This window comes from Coccinella septempunctata, chromosome 1 (genome assembly GCF_907165205.1).
Source record: "Coccinella septempunctata chromosome 1, icCocSept1.1, whole genome shotgun sequence".
In the NCBI taxonomy this organism is placed as follows: Eukaryota; Metazoa; Arthropoda; class Insecta; order Coleoptera; family Coccinellidae; genus Coccinella; species Coccinella septempunctata.
Window position 1 is genome coordinate 9,757,638 of NC_058189.1, and position 18,479 is coordinate 9,776,116.

The window sequence follows — 18,479 nt, forward strand, 5'->3', positions numbered from 1 at the left end:
AACTATGTAGGCTGTAATTTGTCGGCCCTTCGAAAACATCATTGCCAGTAGCTTGAAAACCTGTACTACCGCCATAAAAACAACGATGTCCAGATCAACAAACCACACCACATATACTCCATTCCAGAATTATTATTGGCATCTCGGGCGGCTGTGGAAAATTGAATTCAAGTTTACTTTATGGACCATATATTAGGAATAAACACATTAATAGACTAACTATATACAGCGTGTCCTACGGTTGGTGGCCTATTAGATGTTCACAGAGATCGGATAATAGGATTGTACTAAAAATTTGGAAACTAGGGTTTACGCTTTTGAGCTATGTGACTAAAATATTTTTAATGTTGCGACGTTGCCACTCACACGAAAAAATACTACAAACTTTTATTATAACTATTTTCGCTTCTCTATCCGCATCTGAATATTTTTGTTTTATGCTTTCCTATCCCTATTCGTGACACTTTCGTTGATTTTTACGGTTTTCCACGATAAATTGCCAAAAACATGGATCCAATGAAATAGGCATAGAGAAGACATTTCATATTTTACGAAGCTGCAGTTTGTGATATACATGATGTTCTAAAATTCTTCGTCTTGTTACTCAATGCAAAACGGTGAGAAGTTGATTTTTTCAAACGAAACAACCTACTTTTTATCGGAAATATTCAGAGATAATCAAAATACGCACCTTATGAAAAAATCAACTTTTTGCCGTTTTTGTATCGAGTGAAGAGGCGAAGAATTTTGGGACACCTGTATAGCACAAACCAAATATTTTTCACACGAAACTCATCTCAATAACCTATTTTCAAAATAACAGCTTCCTAAAAGTTGACGAAAAATTTGTCGTAATATTTATTCAGCTATTTTCATTTTGGCTTATTCTCTCCAACGTTTCGGCAAGCACTCCTCAAACGTTTCATTCGGCAATTTTTTGATATGCTTCCGAAAAGCCAGCTTTTAACCTCTATTTAATTTTGTCACTCTTTTTTCGCACATACTCATTTATTTACTCCAATTTTTTATGTTCTATTCTTCGTCAGTTCTTCAGGAATTATAAGATGGGCAGCTATATGCATGGACAGAACTGATATTAATTTTGCTCACTCTCTTTGTTTTTTCACCGTCTATTCAAATACCACAAGACAATCAGTACGTTACCGTTTCCTTCCTATCAGAAAACTCAGCATATAAAAATTATATACAAAATATTGCAGTTTTTTCTTCAAAGTTATATATAGTTAATGCTCAAATATGTATCATATATATAATAATAATATAACATATCACTCCACTATTTCATCAAATTATTTCTTCCCTGAAATACAATTCATTTGATTACTCGATAATGTTGGCTATATTTTACGCCATAATTCTATACTCATTATGATTCCTACTGAGAGTGGACCTGATTAGTAGATCTGATTATAGAGCAATAATCATAATTATGATTTTTATTCCCAACCAATTATTAATCGATTCATAAAATTTTCTTTTCGGAATGAAGATAAGTACTTAGTTGGATTTCAATGTAAGTATTACTTTTGTTAGATGATAAACTTTGGTTTTCTCAATAACATATGTATAGTGGGTCCAAAATGTTTTCATTACAATTTTGGTAATCACATATACAATTAACTCATATCTAATATATCCTCTGTTTCAATCAGCGACATTTGATATTTGGTTGTGAGTCCATCCACGAATTCTATAACATTCACTCGAATACACATATCATCAGAATGCCATTATGATTTCATTAGATCTAGTTGTTATTTTATTGCAGATGATGCTCAATGTCTCGTTTTCAATTTTTATGGTTGTTTTGTCAGTAAATGCTCGTAGCAATAGATTGGAAAATAATTTCGCAGTAGATCCTTCAGAAGCCCTAGAAGAAGAGGACGAAGGTTGGCAAATTATTCCGAAAGTGAATAAAGATAGTCGGGGCAATGTTTATGGTTCTCTTGCAGCTATAAAAAAAATTGGAAAAATAGTTTTTGAGGTAAAATGGACCAAAGTTATCTATGGCCCGGATACATATGGATCGTTAAATGTTACAAGCTCGCTCAATCTATGAGTACTCATTACTGATAAGCATAATGTGACTCATTAATAAAGGCTACATCATTTTCGTATTACAAGTCAGACATTTTTTATTGCCTCCCGATTACACGATTAAGTACTCAGCTACATTTTGTAACCAAATGGTCGTAGACAAGTAGGACAAGCCCCACCCCTCAAAAAAAAATTCGGTGCCCCTCATCCAGATAGTTAAATCGACATAATAAGCAAACGAACATAAAACTAAACAGATCTACGCCAATGAAGATACTCATGAGCAGGTACTTTAGTGTGTTAACCGATTGTTTTCATTGATATTAGGTATTTCTAGACCAAATCCGGCAGATCTCTCCTTCCCTCGTCATTCAAACATAATCATGAATGTTTCAAATTTCTATGAAAATCCTTTTTGAATGAGTGTCATGGAAGACAGCTGCTGACATATGATGAGAACTAATTGAGTTGAATCCTGAGCCATGAAGTTATTCAAAATATTATTCCAGACCAGAACGCATAAATATAGAAAAACCAAAGCATTGTTTGGTTTCCTGTACGGTCTCCTTTTAGGATTGGGCTTTTACGGTCTCATCCTCACCGACTTAAATTTTCTACCCTGGAGTGCAATTATTTGTGGGATTTTGATCAGTCTGATGCTAGCCTTTGGAATTGCATTGTCATCTCAGATTCGTTGCATTGCCTTCATATCGCTTCCTGTATTCGCTGGAGAAAGTGGAAAAGGTGTACAATATGCTTTGATACTCTTCATGGTGATTGCGGGTCCTTTGGAGAACTTAGCAACCAACGGTAAAGAGGTAGTAAGAGTTTTTGCATGTTCCGCATCATTAACCTTCAATTTGACGAAGACCAGATTTGAATTAATGTTTAAACCATTCACACAAGCCTTATTCGGGATGAAAACAGAAGTGAATGAAGTAAAAGACACGTTGAGAACTATCAAAGATTTATCTGCTCCTATAACCGGAGAAATCGAAGACGAAAAAGAAATGAAGAAGCTCCGAGAAGAAAATGACTACTTGGATAATTTACAAGGAGATACGAAGAGAAGTGCAGAAATAGATGATAAATATCTTACTAAAGGGGAGCAAATTGAAGCAGCCAGATATGAAGAAAAATATCTCGAGAAGGTGGAATTGAGATGCAACAAACAGTTCTCGACTGCTGCTCTTAGGTGCAGAAATATGTTTCAATCAACTTACGATAAGTGTTATGACGCTGTAACATGGGCGGCTGCCTGGCTCCTCTGCTGGCCAATGAAACTGGATTTTGTTTGCAATATTGCACAGGCATTGGGAGGAACCAATCGCTGTGACCCAACCAGCGAAATAGACCCTGGTCTGGGTGAAGGCTATGAATATTTAAAAAAGTCCAGAGTATCTCTCACGAAAAATTTTAAGAACGTCAAATTGCAATACAAATTATCAAAAGTACGTCACCTCATTAATCTTCAAGATACTGCCGATACTGCGAAAGCTATCGAACATGATGTAAATGAAAAAAAGAAAATGTTAGATATGATATTCATCTCTCTTAAAAGAATGTTGGCTTTTGTTCTTCTTTATATCATTGTGAAAAGCCAGAATTACCACGACCAATTTTTGCGCAACATTGAATACGATAACGTTTACATAACGAAATATTTTAGAAAAATCGACGCTAGAAGAAAAGGTTTAGGTAAGACTGTTTTGTTCCCTTTAAAAAAGTTTGAGAAAACGAAGCTCGTTGATTTGTGGAGTAGAAGATACTTGAAGAGCGAGAGGAAGCATCTGCTCATGCAAGGTTTCATTTTGATTCTAGAAATAATTTTTATTTCAACATTTATCCTGATTGATCGTCTATTTTATGAAGCCTTAGACTTAGTCAGAAGACACGCCAAAATTCAATACACACAAGTTGGCCATCATGACCTGCTCCTTGAGATCAAAGGAACTGGTATGATAGCTTCTTTATTAAGGTCAATTGTAAAGGGCTTCAACGTGAAAAAAAGAATCAAAATGACAAGAAGCAACGAAATTTGTCTTCCACATCCTACACCGATGCCTAACATATATTTCTTAGAAATATATGGAATGTTCTTCCTGATTGCCGTGATGATGTTCATCGAAGTGTACACCAATAGGCTCAAGTCTGTCATATGTGGATATATTTATAGGAAACGTCAAAAGCGTAGGATACTTTATCTTTACAATGAGACTACCAGAAGAAGGATCGGATTTCTTCGATACATGAAAACTCAGATCATTAAAAAAGTACGGGAGAGGAGATTGAATGAATCCATTAATGTTTGCATCGTTGCTAGAATTCGCTACCCGAAATGTTGTGGATTCTTGAAGATTTTCGGAATAGCCAGAAGAAATTGTATAATTTGCGAAGAACCCGAGGCAGTTTTCGATTCACTAGGAAAGTTTTACATCTGTAAAAATTTTGATTGTCATCTTTTGTATTGTGCAGAATGTTGGTTGGATATTGGCGAAGAGTGTTTAGCATGTAGCACAATAGAAGCTGAGAGTAGCAATCCTGAAGATGAGTCTGGCTATGAAGATTGAAGAACTCATTCTTATAGTTTTCGGTAATGTACTTGCATTGGGTATATGTACTCAATAATGACACTAGTCTAGTATAGATATTACGATTTCAAAAAATAATTGGTAATGACTTTACAGAGTTTTCGAAATACATATATAAATTGTAAAATAATTCTCGTGCGAGATTTTTATTGATGTAGTCAGATGAATAATCTAGGCAGCACTGTCTGACGACAGCAAACCTTATAATTTTTTAAATGATCAGTCACTTTAGCCGACTTTAGCCTAATGTACTCTATAGACGGCTGTGCTTTAGCGTAGACGCCGTAGACCTTATCCAAGCATGGAGAGAAGAACTTTGCTTCCTTCCTTTTCTAGTTAATTAATCAACCCTCAACTAGCACTGCCTCCAGAGGCGAAGTTTGCTGTAGCAGAGTCTTGTCTCTGGCTGCTGGTCGCCGTTATGGACAGGCATTTTCAAACTCAAATTAAACTGTCTCCAAAAAACTGTTTAACAGGGGTCTACACCGTTTGAGTGATCAGTTCAAAACGGAAAAAGGTATATCCTACGTCAGAAACCACTAATTTTAATGAGGTTCTCATTATAATTCAATTCAAACAGTTCGTCGTCTCGGAAAGTCAGATTTTTTCATTGGTCAAACGAAAAAAAATTTTTTTTTTAAGAACAATATTCATTCATGTTAGTCACTTTCCGAAGTGAAATGATTTCTTCCATGAATTTTGACATAAAAAATTTCTCGACAAGTCTCCATTGGCTTCAATTCGAAATAGTACGATATCCCGCTGCAGAATCACTACGTTCATTACGTATTGAGTCCAACACACATTTTTACATACGTTCATGGATAGGGGAATACACTGATAACACCGCAGCCTGTCAAAAGTGGCCACAAGTATTTTTTATTAAATTAATGTTAATCAATATTCCAAGAAAAATTTTATTCACTCTGTTTTGAAATAAAATATCATCCACATTATAACAATGCATGTAAAGAATCCTAAAATCCATAGCTGCCGTTGCGCACTCGGTCGCAACTACCTCGCAGCCAGGTGTAAGCAGGTAATATTTTGATCTATTTTTACGTTCATGACGTACACTGATGTTTGTGATATCAATTTATAGCTAATTTTTTTTGGAATATGATGATATATGGTTGCCTGTGAAAAAATAGCCGCAAATTAGGTCTGCCATCTATTAAAAACGCGAGATATCCGAGATAAAGTAAGAGAGAGTTAGCGCGCAACGTCACTTGTTAAGGCGGCTACAAACGGCGCGGCATAGCAGGCCTTGACAAACGTTTGCTCGTTCCAACGCTTGCGCATCGTGTGTATGCAAAATATATGGCAAGGCAAAGCAAACGTCAGGGTTCGACTAGAAGGCCGTATTTTAAACACACATCAAAGGGACTTGTCGAGCCTCGACAGTGGACTTGATCACCGTACGCACGACACTCCAGACATAAATATTTGAAATTATAAGGTGTTTTAACGATTGAATAGGCTGCTATATCCAATGAAATGTCCGTTACATGTACAATTGAAACTTTAAAGAAGCACGCTTGTTCAACATTCGCCTTCTCACTTGCCTCTAAAAGATTGGTAAGATTAGCATGTAGTGTGTATGGTCGTCGGTGCACGAATATTGAGAATATGCCGTTTCCATAAACGTTCATTCAAAAGCTGGCCAGGGCTTGCCATGCCGTCTGTAGCCGCCTTAACTTAACAAGTGGCGTTGCGCGCTAACTCTCTCTTACTTTACCTCGAATATCTCGCGTTTTCAAGAGCTGGCAGACCTAATTTGTGGCTATTTTTTTCAGGCAACCATATATCATCATATTCGAAAAAAAATTAGCTATAAATTGATATCACAAACATTCGTGTACGTATAAATAGACCAAAATATTACCTGCTTGCACCAGGCTGCGAGGTAGTTGCAGCCGAGTGTGCAACGGCACCTATGGATTTTAGGATACTTTACATGCATTGTTATGATGTTAATGATATTTTATTTCAAAACGATATGAACAGAGTTTTCTTGGAGTATTGATTAACATTAATTCAATAAAAATTACTTGCGGCCACTTTTGACAGAATGTGGTGTTACCAGCGTATTCTCCTATCCATAAACGTAAGTAAAAATGTGAGTTTGACTCAATACGTAATGAACGTAGTTATTCTGCAGTGGGATCTTAGACTAAAACCTGCTGAAATTGAAAAAAGACGTTCGTAAAGTGTTTTGGTAGTCTTTCCCCCCTTACGGCTTATACGGATACGGCGACAAAGTCCCGTGGTATAAACTCCTCTTAATGACCTCAGGGATGTTTGCGACAATAGAGATAAGCATAATAATCTCTCTCTTATTCCCATAGTGACACTGGTTAAAGCTTTAATAGGTGACTAGATGGGCAATATACTGATTATATAACCTAGCTCTCAAGAAGTTTCGCATAATCAACATAGTATATTTGTACCAAATCTTTCAACTGGCTGAGACAGAGGCCGGTCAGATGATGAGCATGAGTTAGTTAGAAAGAAGGATTAATCTATGTAGTAGTCTATCTAGAAACTTAATATTCAGTCCCCTTGTTCTCAATCTAATATATGAGTCTTCGTTATCAACAAGGATAGCCCAGCTAGTTTACACAAGGCTCCACCCAGCATTACCTGACTCTAGGCAAATTGACGACTGTTAATGGATAGATTATTGCCATCGACTTGTTTTGGACTTTAAAAAAGCTGGTCAAGAATATTGAATAAAATTCTTAATTATAATAAACAAGGGTTATAAACATGCTTCAATCAAATTGCTTACAGAAGATAGCGAAGATAGTAACAATTCAGTGAACAAGTGCGTTTACAATTTTCAAGAAAAAAAAAATACCACAATCTGGGAGCCGTTCACTCTGGCAACGAAATAACGGAAGCTTTGGTCAACTGCGGTATAAGAAAAGCAGCTATCATATAGAGAAACGTAACTACTGTCCTCTTTGTCCCTTTTTTTGGGTAAAGGAGTCAATTTTGAGAGGCCAAGGTTCTGTAAATTCTCCTGAGTCTGTGGCCTCAAAACGACTGCGAGTCGAAGTTCAGGTGAAGCGGTTTTTTGTTTGTATGGTTATTGCGGAATCACTAGAATCGTGTCACATATAACTATCAAAGAGAACCTTGTTCAACCGTGTAACTGTCAAGAATGATACATATAGCAAAGGAAGTGCAATTCAGTTCAAAGCCGATTGGAATGACGTAGAGGGTGGCAATGATAAACTCGGTTCGTTAGCAGTGGCCAGAGACCTTCCCTTTCTCTATGGTGAGTAAAGTGTTAGAAAACAAATTTTTAAATACACTTCAACTTTGGTCCGGAAATGTTGTTTATCTAATGATTAAGTCCACAGTAAATGCTTCAGGTGCTTTCGTGAGTTAGACGAGTGAGTGTATAAAAATTAAATTATTCAAATTTATTGCACGGCGCAGTCTAATTTTGTGAGCTAGTATGACGAAGCATGTGGTGATTCCGAAGTTGTTATTATACATCGTGAGCAGTGATCGAACATGTAAGCTGCTACTGCCCCAGAGATATTCATATCTCTGTACTGCCCTGAGCGGCCTAACTTGAAGGCCACATCGTAAAGGAAAGAATAAGCAAATCAAAGTGTCAGTTCTGTGCGACAGCTCCGTGTTGTCCCGTCTAGGTTAGATTTGAAATTTGAAGTGTCAGATTCAAAATTTTTATGAACTTGGAACTGTAGAACTACTATTGAGATATTATCCCATTTGATATGATTTGAACAAGTTTCCTACCTTGCTGCAACTCACGAATTAAAAAAAAATATGTTGGATATGAATAAGAAACTTGATTATAAAGAGTTGCTCCAAAAAAGGGATGTGAAATTGCTCTTTTACATTTCAAGGATTCTATTCCGGAATTCCCTTTTTTACTTATACCCAGTGTACATGTTTCTTCAATTTTGTAAAGTACTCAATCAGAAAAAGAAATATTCATTACAAACGATTAATGAAGATATTATATATCAAGTTGTTGAACCGTCAGACAAACATCAAATTGATGAAAATTACACTGTGATAATCAACAATCCATTTTTGACTGGAAAAGCAAATGCTGTACTCAAAGTTGAACATGAAGGCAAAATTATACAAGTATATGTGAAGCCACTATGTTCGGAGAGTGTTGAAAAATATGTGATATTTGCCTCGAAAACTCTACTTTTCAATATTTCCAATACCACTGATTTAATGTTGAATCAGAGAATTGAACATTCACTAACTGGTACCATAAGAGGAACATCTACTGGAAAAATTGGATTTGCAAAGGAAATTCATTTAGCTGTAATAAACAGCCCTTTGGAGTTAGATAATATAGTTCTGGATTCATTAGTGAAAAATTATTTTCAAAAACCTAAATTAATATGTGAAAATAGTGTAATTGAAATCAACATGAAAATATATCTAATGGATATTCCCTCTAGTATGACCAAAGTTTTCAATGCAAATGATAAAGTTTACTTTAAATGCACCAAGGTATTAAGTAATGTTGAGAGCAATTCTAAAATCAGTGGTAAATATGCAGTTTTGGGCGAGACAACAATCAAACAAGTGGCAAATATCCAGAGCTTCCTACCCCCATGTATAAAAATGAAACCCCTATTATTTGATGTACGTAAAGTAGAAAAGAATCATATTCAATCTTCAAAGTGTCCAAGTGGATTAGAACATTATGCATATGAATTGGAAGCAGCTGTTAAACCATTCCTAACAAAAAGTAAGTGAGATAAATCTGATGTTATAAGCTTTGTTTCCAGTGCAGTTATGAAAGTGTTCTGATATTGAGAATTTTGCATTTCCACCAATGCCAAAACAATCCAGTATCACCTGCTAACAGTGCTGTGCCTAAGGTGGCATAAAGACACAGTAACAAAGCCTACACAGAACACAACTGATTCTCGGAACTAGTACAAGCTACAAAGCTTCTGAGGGGTACATCGGTACCTATATGGAGAATCAGGATAATATGAATAATAATTGAGGGAAATGTGGATTGTTTGACTGACAATCTGGCAGATATGTCATTGATCAAAAGAGCACATTAGCCTGAATACTGAATTCTCGGTCTCCAGCATTATAGTGGGGGCTATTATGAGAATTGATTTACATGTGATTAAATGTTTACTGTCTGGGATTCCACATTTCCCCCAATGTAATCCTATGTTGGCATGGAATATTACTGAATTATTTTTTTGTTATTTGTCATTTTTGATTTGATGGTTATTTGAAATTCCCACTATTAGAAACAGTTCAGAAGTTAACTGCTGACACTATTAATTATATTTCAGATCGAATGAGTGTTTTCAATTTTTTTCTAAGGCAATTCATTGAAATATCCCTGTTGGTTTTGGACTAGGTATCCATAACAGATATACAGGGTGTCCGCGCCATGAGGCAGCGGTCGATTACTCTAATTCTATTAACTTCACAAAAAAAATTTCAAATAAAACATTCCTATTTTTAAGTAGAGCATCTCCTAAAATTATTTAGAACTATACAAAGTGTTTCGTTTCTTCTGCACAGCCATCAACTTAGTTATTTTAAATGGAACACCCTAAGTATATATTTTTACATTTTTGAATTCCTTGTTAAATTTAAATATGAGTTTGATAACACAACTATAGCTGCATTCACAATCAATTCGCGGGCCGAAGTGCACTTCGGCACGAAATTTACCATTCGCAATAATTTTGGTACCAAATACTCAAATGAATCAAAAATGTAACTTATCAAAACATAAGCATCAGCATCATCTATAGCCGGCACGAAATTCCTTGCCGAAGTGATAGTTTGCAACTTGCAAGAAATTTTGTCTTGAATTTCATTGTGAATGGTAACGGAGAACGCCATCTGCTAAGCTTCCGTGCCGAAGTGCACTTCGGCCCGTGAATTGATTGTGAATGTAGCTTATGTCTGAATTCTCAAGGGTTTTCGAGAAATTTGACTTTTTATTAATATTTTGACAGTTTGAGGTACTTACTTAAAGGACTCTAGCTCTGTCCCTATTCTATGTATTTGATTCGAATTTGGACTGTGTTTAGTCAATAAATGAAACACTAAAATTTTTTTTGTAAATATCCATATTATGTACAGGGTCTACGAAAACGTAGATCCATTATCAAAACAGAAATTCAACAAAATCTTATTTTTTTTTAAATGGCAACCCATATTTTTTTCTGTTCATTATTTGAAACAACTAAAAGCGAACAAAACATGTTCGAATAATGAACAGAAAAAAATATGGGTGGCCATTTAAAAAAATGAAGATTTTGATAAATTTCTGTTTTGATGATGGATCTACGTTTTCGTGGACCCTGTATATAACATGGTTATTTACAAAGAAAATTTTTAGTGTATCATTTATTGACTAGACACAGTCCAAATTAGAATCAATTACATAGAATACGGACGGAGCTAAAGTCCTGTATGTAATTACTATGGAGGGTACCCTCCATAGTAAGTACATACCTCGAAGTGTCAAAATATTAATATAAAGTCAAATTTCTCGAAAACCGTTGAGAATTCAGACATAGTTGTGTTATCAAACTCATATTCAAATTTAACAAGCAATTTAAAAATGTAACATATATATATAGGGTGTTCCATTTAAAATAACGAAGTTGATAGCTGTGCAGAAGAAACGAAATACTTTTTATAGTTCTAAATAATTTTAGCAGATTCTTTACTTAAAAAGAGGAAAGTTTTATTTGAAACTCTTTTTTGTAGAGATTAATGGAATTAGAGTGATCGACCCCTGACCCATGGCGCGGACACCCTGTAATAGTAATAGTACTCGTAGTAGTATACTATAATATCAAAATATCAATGCAGCTTTCATTTCATCTCAATGAAATAAATTTTTACCATTTGAAGGAGAAGTTGAAATTTGTTTTCTTAAAATCTGAACGGTGCTGGTCTAACTTTTTTCATAAATCTTGGGTTTCTTGGAGATCCGCGTACGAGAAGTCAGTAAAAAAACATTTTTCTTATTTTCGATATTGTGTGAAACTCAGGACATGTATAGCACAATCTATTTCTACCGTTAAAACCCAAATTTTCGAAAACTGCTGGGTTGGCCATTTTACACTTCTTGTAAAAAATCTCTTGGGAACTGGGAAAAAATGTCAACAGCACGAAACATCACAAATCTACCACAAATCAGCATAAAAAATTGTTTTTCGAAAATCGAAAAGTGCTGGATATCTTGTGAACCAGGCCTAAATTTAGACCTGAACCATTAATATGTTGTTTCATAATTCTGAAGAAACCCTTTTTTTCAGAATTGGTTATGAACCCTGCATTTTTGATAACTGGAAAGAAAGGGTCTGGGAAAGAAATAATTATATCAAGCCTTGCTGCAAAGTTTGGCATGCATTTCTATAAAATAACAAATTTTGATGTAACTGCTCATGTGTATGCCCAAAATGAAGTCAAACTTAAGAATGTTTTCTTTAATGCCAAACTCTATGCCCCTTGTATATTATACATGAAGAATTTTGAGGTAATCTTCAAATGGGATATATAAGTTATGAAGGTGATACGATCTTTTACATTCATGTGATGGTTTCATTTCCAGCATCATTATGAATCCTTTTTTTCAGAACTATGAAAAGAATAATGAAGGTTTAACAGATGAAAGAATAATTTCTCACTTCACCAGTGGACTTAAGACTTTATTTGCAAATAACAAATTCCCTGTTATATTGTTCTGCTCAAGTAATGACGACAAAATATCTGCCAGACTAAAGAGAGAATTCCTCGAGATATTCAAAATCAATCCACCCACCGAAGAGGAAAGAACTAAAATAATTGAATGGTTGTTTCAATACCATCATCTTACATACCACGAAGACTTAACCGAAGTTGTCAAAAAAACTAACACTTTTCTTTTTGAAGATATGAACACACTTGTAAAATTAGCAAAAAGTCAACAAACATGTTCCAAAAAAATGAATACCTTGACCAGTGAAAATTTGTTATCAGCATTAGGTCTGTACTGATTATAACTGAAGATTCTGAATTTTTACTCATTTAAGTTTTGTAGATTACATGCATCTTCATCATAATCAAAATATTGGTGCACCAAAAGTTCCAAAAGTGCAATGGGACGATATTGGGGGGTTAAAGGATGTTAAGGAAGAAATAATAAAAACAATCAATTTTCCTTTGAAACATCCAGAATTTGTGAATTCAACAGGTCTCAGAAGGTTTGGTAAGTGCGGAATTAGAGCTTGTACATTTTGAGTGAATGGAAGATTAGCTGAAGACTCTGAAGAGCATAGCTGTCAATGGTAGCTCAAATATAAATACTGAATAATTTTTTTACAGGTATTCTATTATTTGGGCCACCAGGAACTGGTAAAACTCTGTTAGCTAAAGCTGTTGCTACTGAATGCAATTTATGTTTCTTATCCGTCAAAGGCCCTGAATTGCTGAATATGTATATTGGACAATCTGAAGAGAATATAAGAGAAGGTAAAGTGAACATAACCAAACAAGGTATAACTTATGATCAGTGTTTAATTTCAGTATTTGAACGTGCAAGAGCTGCATCTCCTTGTATAATATTTTTTGATGAACTTGATTCACTTGCCCCAAACAGAGGAGTTTCGGGAGATTCAGGAGGGGTTATGGACAGGGTTGTTTCTCAACTGTTGGCTGAAATGGATGGCCTTAACGAAAAAGCCACAGTGTTCATCATAGGTATAGTACAAATTTCAGAAATATGTAATACTGCGCTGCGCTCAGCCTTTACGTCATCTCTATTCACTGCGCCGATAATAAGTACAAACTCACATCTTCAAAATTCAATTCAATAGTGCACTTCTTAAGCATGAACCTAAATATACAGGGTGATTCGCGCAAGTCATGTGTGGTGTGTTATGAACAATACTCAACAATACATTTATTTTAATAAATGCTCTAATTGTTCTCGTTCTTGGCAATAACGCAGTCTCCTATAAAACTCGTTACAAACTTTGTTTAAAGTTTCAGTTGTAATGTTTCGCATTTTTATAGTTTTTTCACCGGATATTTTACATATTAAACTATGCATAGTTTGTTGAAATCAGGTTGTTAAAAAATATTAAAATATTAGTCCGGGCTTCTAGCTCATGAACTTTTCCAAAAAAAAACGCTTATTAGTGTGTATATTACGGGCTTCACGCACTTGACGTGCATCAGCCTTTGGGTTGGTGCAAGAGGTGGCAGGGTAAGGTAACGCGAGCTGCTCGGGCTTCATGCCCTGACGCGTCGGTGCTCGAGCGAGATGCACCGGAGCAGCCCAGGAGCTGCTCAAACGGTCAAAAAGAAAGTACTAAGAAGAAGAATAGAACAGGCATCTTACATTTGTATCATATATAATGATTCCTGCTATATCTTCAGGTGCTACAAATAGACCAGACTTAATAGATCCAGCTCTCTTAAGGCCAGGAAGGTTTGACAAACTGTTGTATGTTGGACCAGCTATGGATTTCGCCTCTAGATTATCAGTTTTGAAAGCTTTGACAAGAAAGTAAGCCGTAAGTGTGCGTTGTTTTTGGAAACAGTCTAAATATTTCAAATTTCAGCTTCAATCTCAATGACGAAGTAAGGCTAGAAGATATTGTTAAGTTATGTCCAAGTAATATATCCGGTGCAGATTTTTATGGAATTTGTGCTGAAAGTTGGATGCATGCTGTAAGAAGAACGATTCAGCAATGTGAGAATGGTTAGTGAATTGAGTTTTTAATAGTTTTAATGCCAAGAGAGTATTTGTCCATGCAGTTTTTCAATGATATGAACGAATAAGAAGAAATTATTGGCGCGTAGTTGGAACTGTGAGACAGATGACCCTTCAATTCGACGCTTTGATTCTCGAGAGTCACATGACCGGTTTTCCTGAAAAGCATGCCACCATTTGCTTTTTAACGCTTCGAGAACAAGTAACTTTTGTTAGCTTCTCTTCATATTGAAACATCTAAACTGCGCATTCGTCTTTTCTGTCTGGCTCATATAGATAAATGACCTGTCAGGATGGCGTATATGACTTTGGATGCCTCACAGTTATACATTTTTTGAGCATCTGTCTACAAATTAGAATACAACGTACAGTTCAATAGATCGAAATAGAAATCATTCTCTTAATATTATATATAGATAGCAATGAGAAGTGATTACTCTACAAAGTGAATTAAAAGGACAGGGGCTTGCGCACCACCTGTCAAGCTACTGCCGTTGGGGTGATAACTCGGACAGGACGGAGTTGGTTCTGTACTTCTTTCAGTCTTTTCGCACAATTGAAAATAACGTCTCGGTCATAGGCTCTAATTACACTCGCAATTAATGTCTCCCATGTTCTTAAAATGGTAAAATTTTTGCGCCGGTGAAAATTTCTCAGCTCCGGCTTATCAGCACTGACAAACAAAAACGCGGTTATCTCCAAATTCATTATGTTTTTACACGGTGCTGCATCGTTTTTAGAAATATTCAAAAACTGATCTATTGTTCTTTTCATGCAAATAACTAGATAAGAAATCCCTTCAATCAGTTCGTATAAACATCACATAATTCACATTCTGAGAAATACGTAATTACTCAGACTTTTAGGTAGAACGGACAACTTAGCGCTAATTCAAAACAATACATGTTTCGACAAACGTCACAACCTCACATTTTCGTGCTATACAGTGTGAAATGTGTCAAATTTCCATGGCCAACCGAGTGCTTTTATAAAAGTGAATGGAGTATATATGTATTCAAGGTATTTTATGTTTAGAGTCGTTGATCATGGAAATTTTTTAGGTCCAAAAGATGTCAGGAATTTCACAGAAAAAGATGTTGAAGTTGGGACTGATGATTTCATATATGCTCTAAGGTCAGTGAAGCCTTCAATTACATCAAAGGATCTAATGTATTTCGAGAAACTGAAGAGGGAAATAAGTTCTAATCAATGACATTAAATTGGATGGAGAACAGTGGTCTTTCATTTCTTTATCTCGGGGTTTTTATTTAAAATATATTTTCGCAATTTAATCAGTTCCTATAGGCTACTTATCAGGTCCAATCAGCAAAAAACTTCAAGGAAAAGAAGGCCCGATTCTTCGATAAAAGTTTGATTCAGATCGAAAGCATGTGTTTCTTCAATAGAAATATAAAGACTTTTCCGTACAATTGTCTCTCAGTCGCTCCAATAATGCGAGCTAGTCATCAACAAGCGCAGGAAAATCAATTTCGGGATCATTTTCCCTCATCAGTACAGTGTAGTGATATATATTTCAACCGGAGAATGGGGACATAATAACACTTGTTTGTTTGTTTTTTTTACTGGAATGAAGTTCAGATGAATAAATCTAAGAACCTGAAAGATATATTTTCAATTTACTGCGAATAGTAATAAAAACGCATCTGATATTCCGTGGGGAAATGAACATTGACCTACAAAACCGAAAAGCTACAGGAGAAATTTGCCAAAGTGACATCGGGGCCGGAATATAAAAATTCGGATTGATAAGTGATAACAGATTCGTGTTCTTTAGGTTTTCACTTTGTTCGGTTGCTTTTTTAGTGTAAGTGGCTTCAAAAACGCACTAGAGAAACCATATATTGTATGCAGTTGCTCACTCAAAAATGTTATGGCCAATGGAAGGACGTCTTTTTAGCCTTTATAAGGTCATGAAAAAGCTCTGAATAGCATTAAACACCGAACAATGTTGGCTTTACTGTAGAAAATTGGACTGGATGCAAAGGATCTCCAAATTATCCATAAATAATTTATGCTGGAACCAATCAGCAAAGCTTCGAATCAACCACTCACTCTCAACTCAAGAATCTAATAACGACAGGAGTACGACAGGGCTATGTCTTATAGCCTCTTTTATTCAGTGATTATATAGACATATCACTAGAAGATAGAAGGAAAGAGAGGTGTAGGAAAAAAGCAACAATCGTGGCTGCAGGACATAAGAGTTTGAAACGGAATTCAAAGTGCAGGGAGATTTTTGTACAACTTTGAATAGATGCTGATAAAAGCTATTTCGCTGGTAGGGTACAGCACTTGAAGAAGAAGGGAAATAAGACATGTGTTAAAATTACGAGAAAAGTTTTTGTACAATATGCGTGAGTGAAAAATTAAACTTGGTATTGATATCTGAGAAATCGAACAGGTGGGTTTATTGAACATTTGGAAATCTTCGATTTGAGTACTATTCCTCCTACTTGTGCAGCCCTTGGTTGTTGAATAGCCCAAGACAATGCATAGAAAAAGTAATTTCAATATTAACGAAGACACTGGACGAGAAATCTTTTCCAACCGCTGAGAGTTCCGTTATTCTAATCAAAATTTGTACTTGAATTAACTGATGCATTTCCTAAATTTTTTCCAAACCAATCTAGTTACATGTCATTAATGTCATAATTTCTCCCGAAAGAACTGTTCCAGAGGAACGAAGATAAAATTAAGTTTCATTATGACAATGTTCACAGCAACTTGGACAACCAATCAGATTGAAAGTGAAAATGAAATGTAGGTAAAACCACATAGGAACCCGTGCAACGTCTAACCTTCCGAACTGTTTTGTTGTTGTAGGTTGCGTTAAGCCTAGTTAAACTAAGGGTCGGTTCATACAGCGTTACTAAGAACAAGGAAAGGTACCAGTCTAATTGGCAGATGGCGTTCACATGTTTGCTACATGCCCGTTAGATTAGTCCCTTATTCATTTTTTATTTATTTATTGAAAGAAATGGGAAACAAACAAGTTACACCCAAAAAGCATCCACGTAAAAATAAAATCATTTGAAATAATAAGATGTCTACAAAAATAAACAGCTATTTCCGAGATCATCTACACGAGTACCAATAAAAAAGAATGTATCACGAACAACGTATATTTTTTCTTGAAGAAAGATAAGGACTAAACAAAAAAATCCATGTTAGAAAAGTATTTTTCAAAGTATTCACACATTCTGGCCCCAAGGGAGTTCCTGCCTATGTAACCCTGAAACCTCTCTCATGCAGAAGCTGCCTGTTTCTTGTATGTCTTTGTGGTACATGATAATGCACGAATGATACTAACCGGCGAATCATAGTAGTTCATAACGACCCTGAAAATAAAAATCAAGTCGGAAGTCATCCTCCGTTGTTGTAAAAGCTGTATTTCGAATCTATTTCGGATCACACTGATGGCCAACGTAACGTATTCCCTGTTAATGTTGAAAGGAAGGAATTTAATAAATATATTTTGTAGTCTCCCAAAACTCAGCCTATGAACACTGTAGAGCTATAATACTACAATACTACCATAATTAAGTTTACTGAGAACGAAGGAATAATATTAATACTTCATATTTCTGCCTCAACCTGAAAGTCCTTGTATAGTTGGAAGTTGACATGACAAAATCAAAATGAGCATTCAAGGTCAATTTTGAGTGAGTATACCAAAGTCTCTAATTTGTTCTACGTTGACAACAATATTTTCACCCCGGTGGTATTGAAAATTGACCACATTATTTTTCCTAGTAAAAGAATTGAAGGCGCACTTGTCATAGTTGAGCGTGAGTTCTATCTTTGGAAATCCTCCTGTATCCTCAACTGAAAATATCCCCCTAAACAGATCATCGGCATATAAGAGTATTACACAGTGATTGAAGCATTCTTTTATGCCATTGATGAAAATTAAAAACAATATTGGTTCAAGATGTGAACCCAGAGGGACTCTCGATGTGTCCACGAAAGCCGAAGACAAATAATCATTTATACTAACAAGCTGACTACGGCAGTGAATATACGAAGACAGCCACCTCAAAAGATCACCCGCC

General features: G+C 35.5%; 2 protein-coding genes and 1 long non-coding RNA gene across 4 annotated transcripts; all 3 read left to right on the plus strand.

The window, feature by feature from the left end:
* The first annotated feature begins 1,243 nt into the window (after positions 1–1,243).
* Positions 1,244–2,148, plus strand: LOC123314412. Its single transcript, XR_006537816.1, has 2 exons — positions 1,244–1,534; positions 1,790–2,148. It is a non-coding gene; the product is annotated as an uncharacterized LOC123314412 (long non-coding RNA).
* A 356-nt stretch (positions 2,149–2,504) lies between these two features.
* LOC123314403 (protein sneaky) lies at positions 2,505–4,741 on the plus strand. The gene has a single exon (XM_044899692.1). It carries the CDS (start codon positions 2,541–2,543, stop codon positions 4,626–4,628), a length of 2,088 nt encoding a protein of 695 aa, XP_044755627.1. The 5' UTR covers positions 2,505–2,540; the 3' UTR covers positions 4,629–4,741.
* Positions 4,742–8,304: 3,563 nt separating this feature from the next.
* LOC123321380 (peroxisome biogenesis protein 6-like) lies at positions 8,305–15,640 on the plus strand. 2 transcript variants are annotated; one of them, XM_044908940.1, is made up of 9 exons: positions 8,305–9,402; positions 11,966–12,186; positions 12,287–12,674; positions 12,730–12,897; positions 13,014–13,160; positions 13,215–13,388; positions 14,070–14,199; positions 14,255–14,394; positions 15,468–15,640. In XM_044908940.1, exons 1-9 carry the CDS (start codon positions 8,454–8,456, stop codon positions 15,617–15,619), a joined length of 2,469 nt encoding a protein of 822 aa, XP_044764875.1. In that variant the 5' UTR covers positions 8,305–8,453; the 3' UTR covers positions 15,620–15,640. The 2 variants fall into 2 exon arrangements, with proteins under 2 accessions (XP_044764875.1, XP_044764883.1); XM_044908948.1 differs by lacking the exon at positions 8,305–9,402 and having other exon boundaries at positions 12,047–12,219.
* The last annotated feature ends 2,839 nt before the right edge of the window (positions 15,641–18,479 follow it).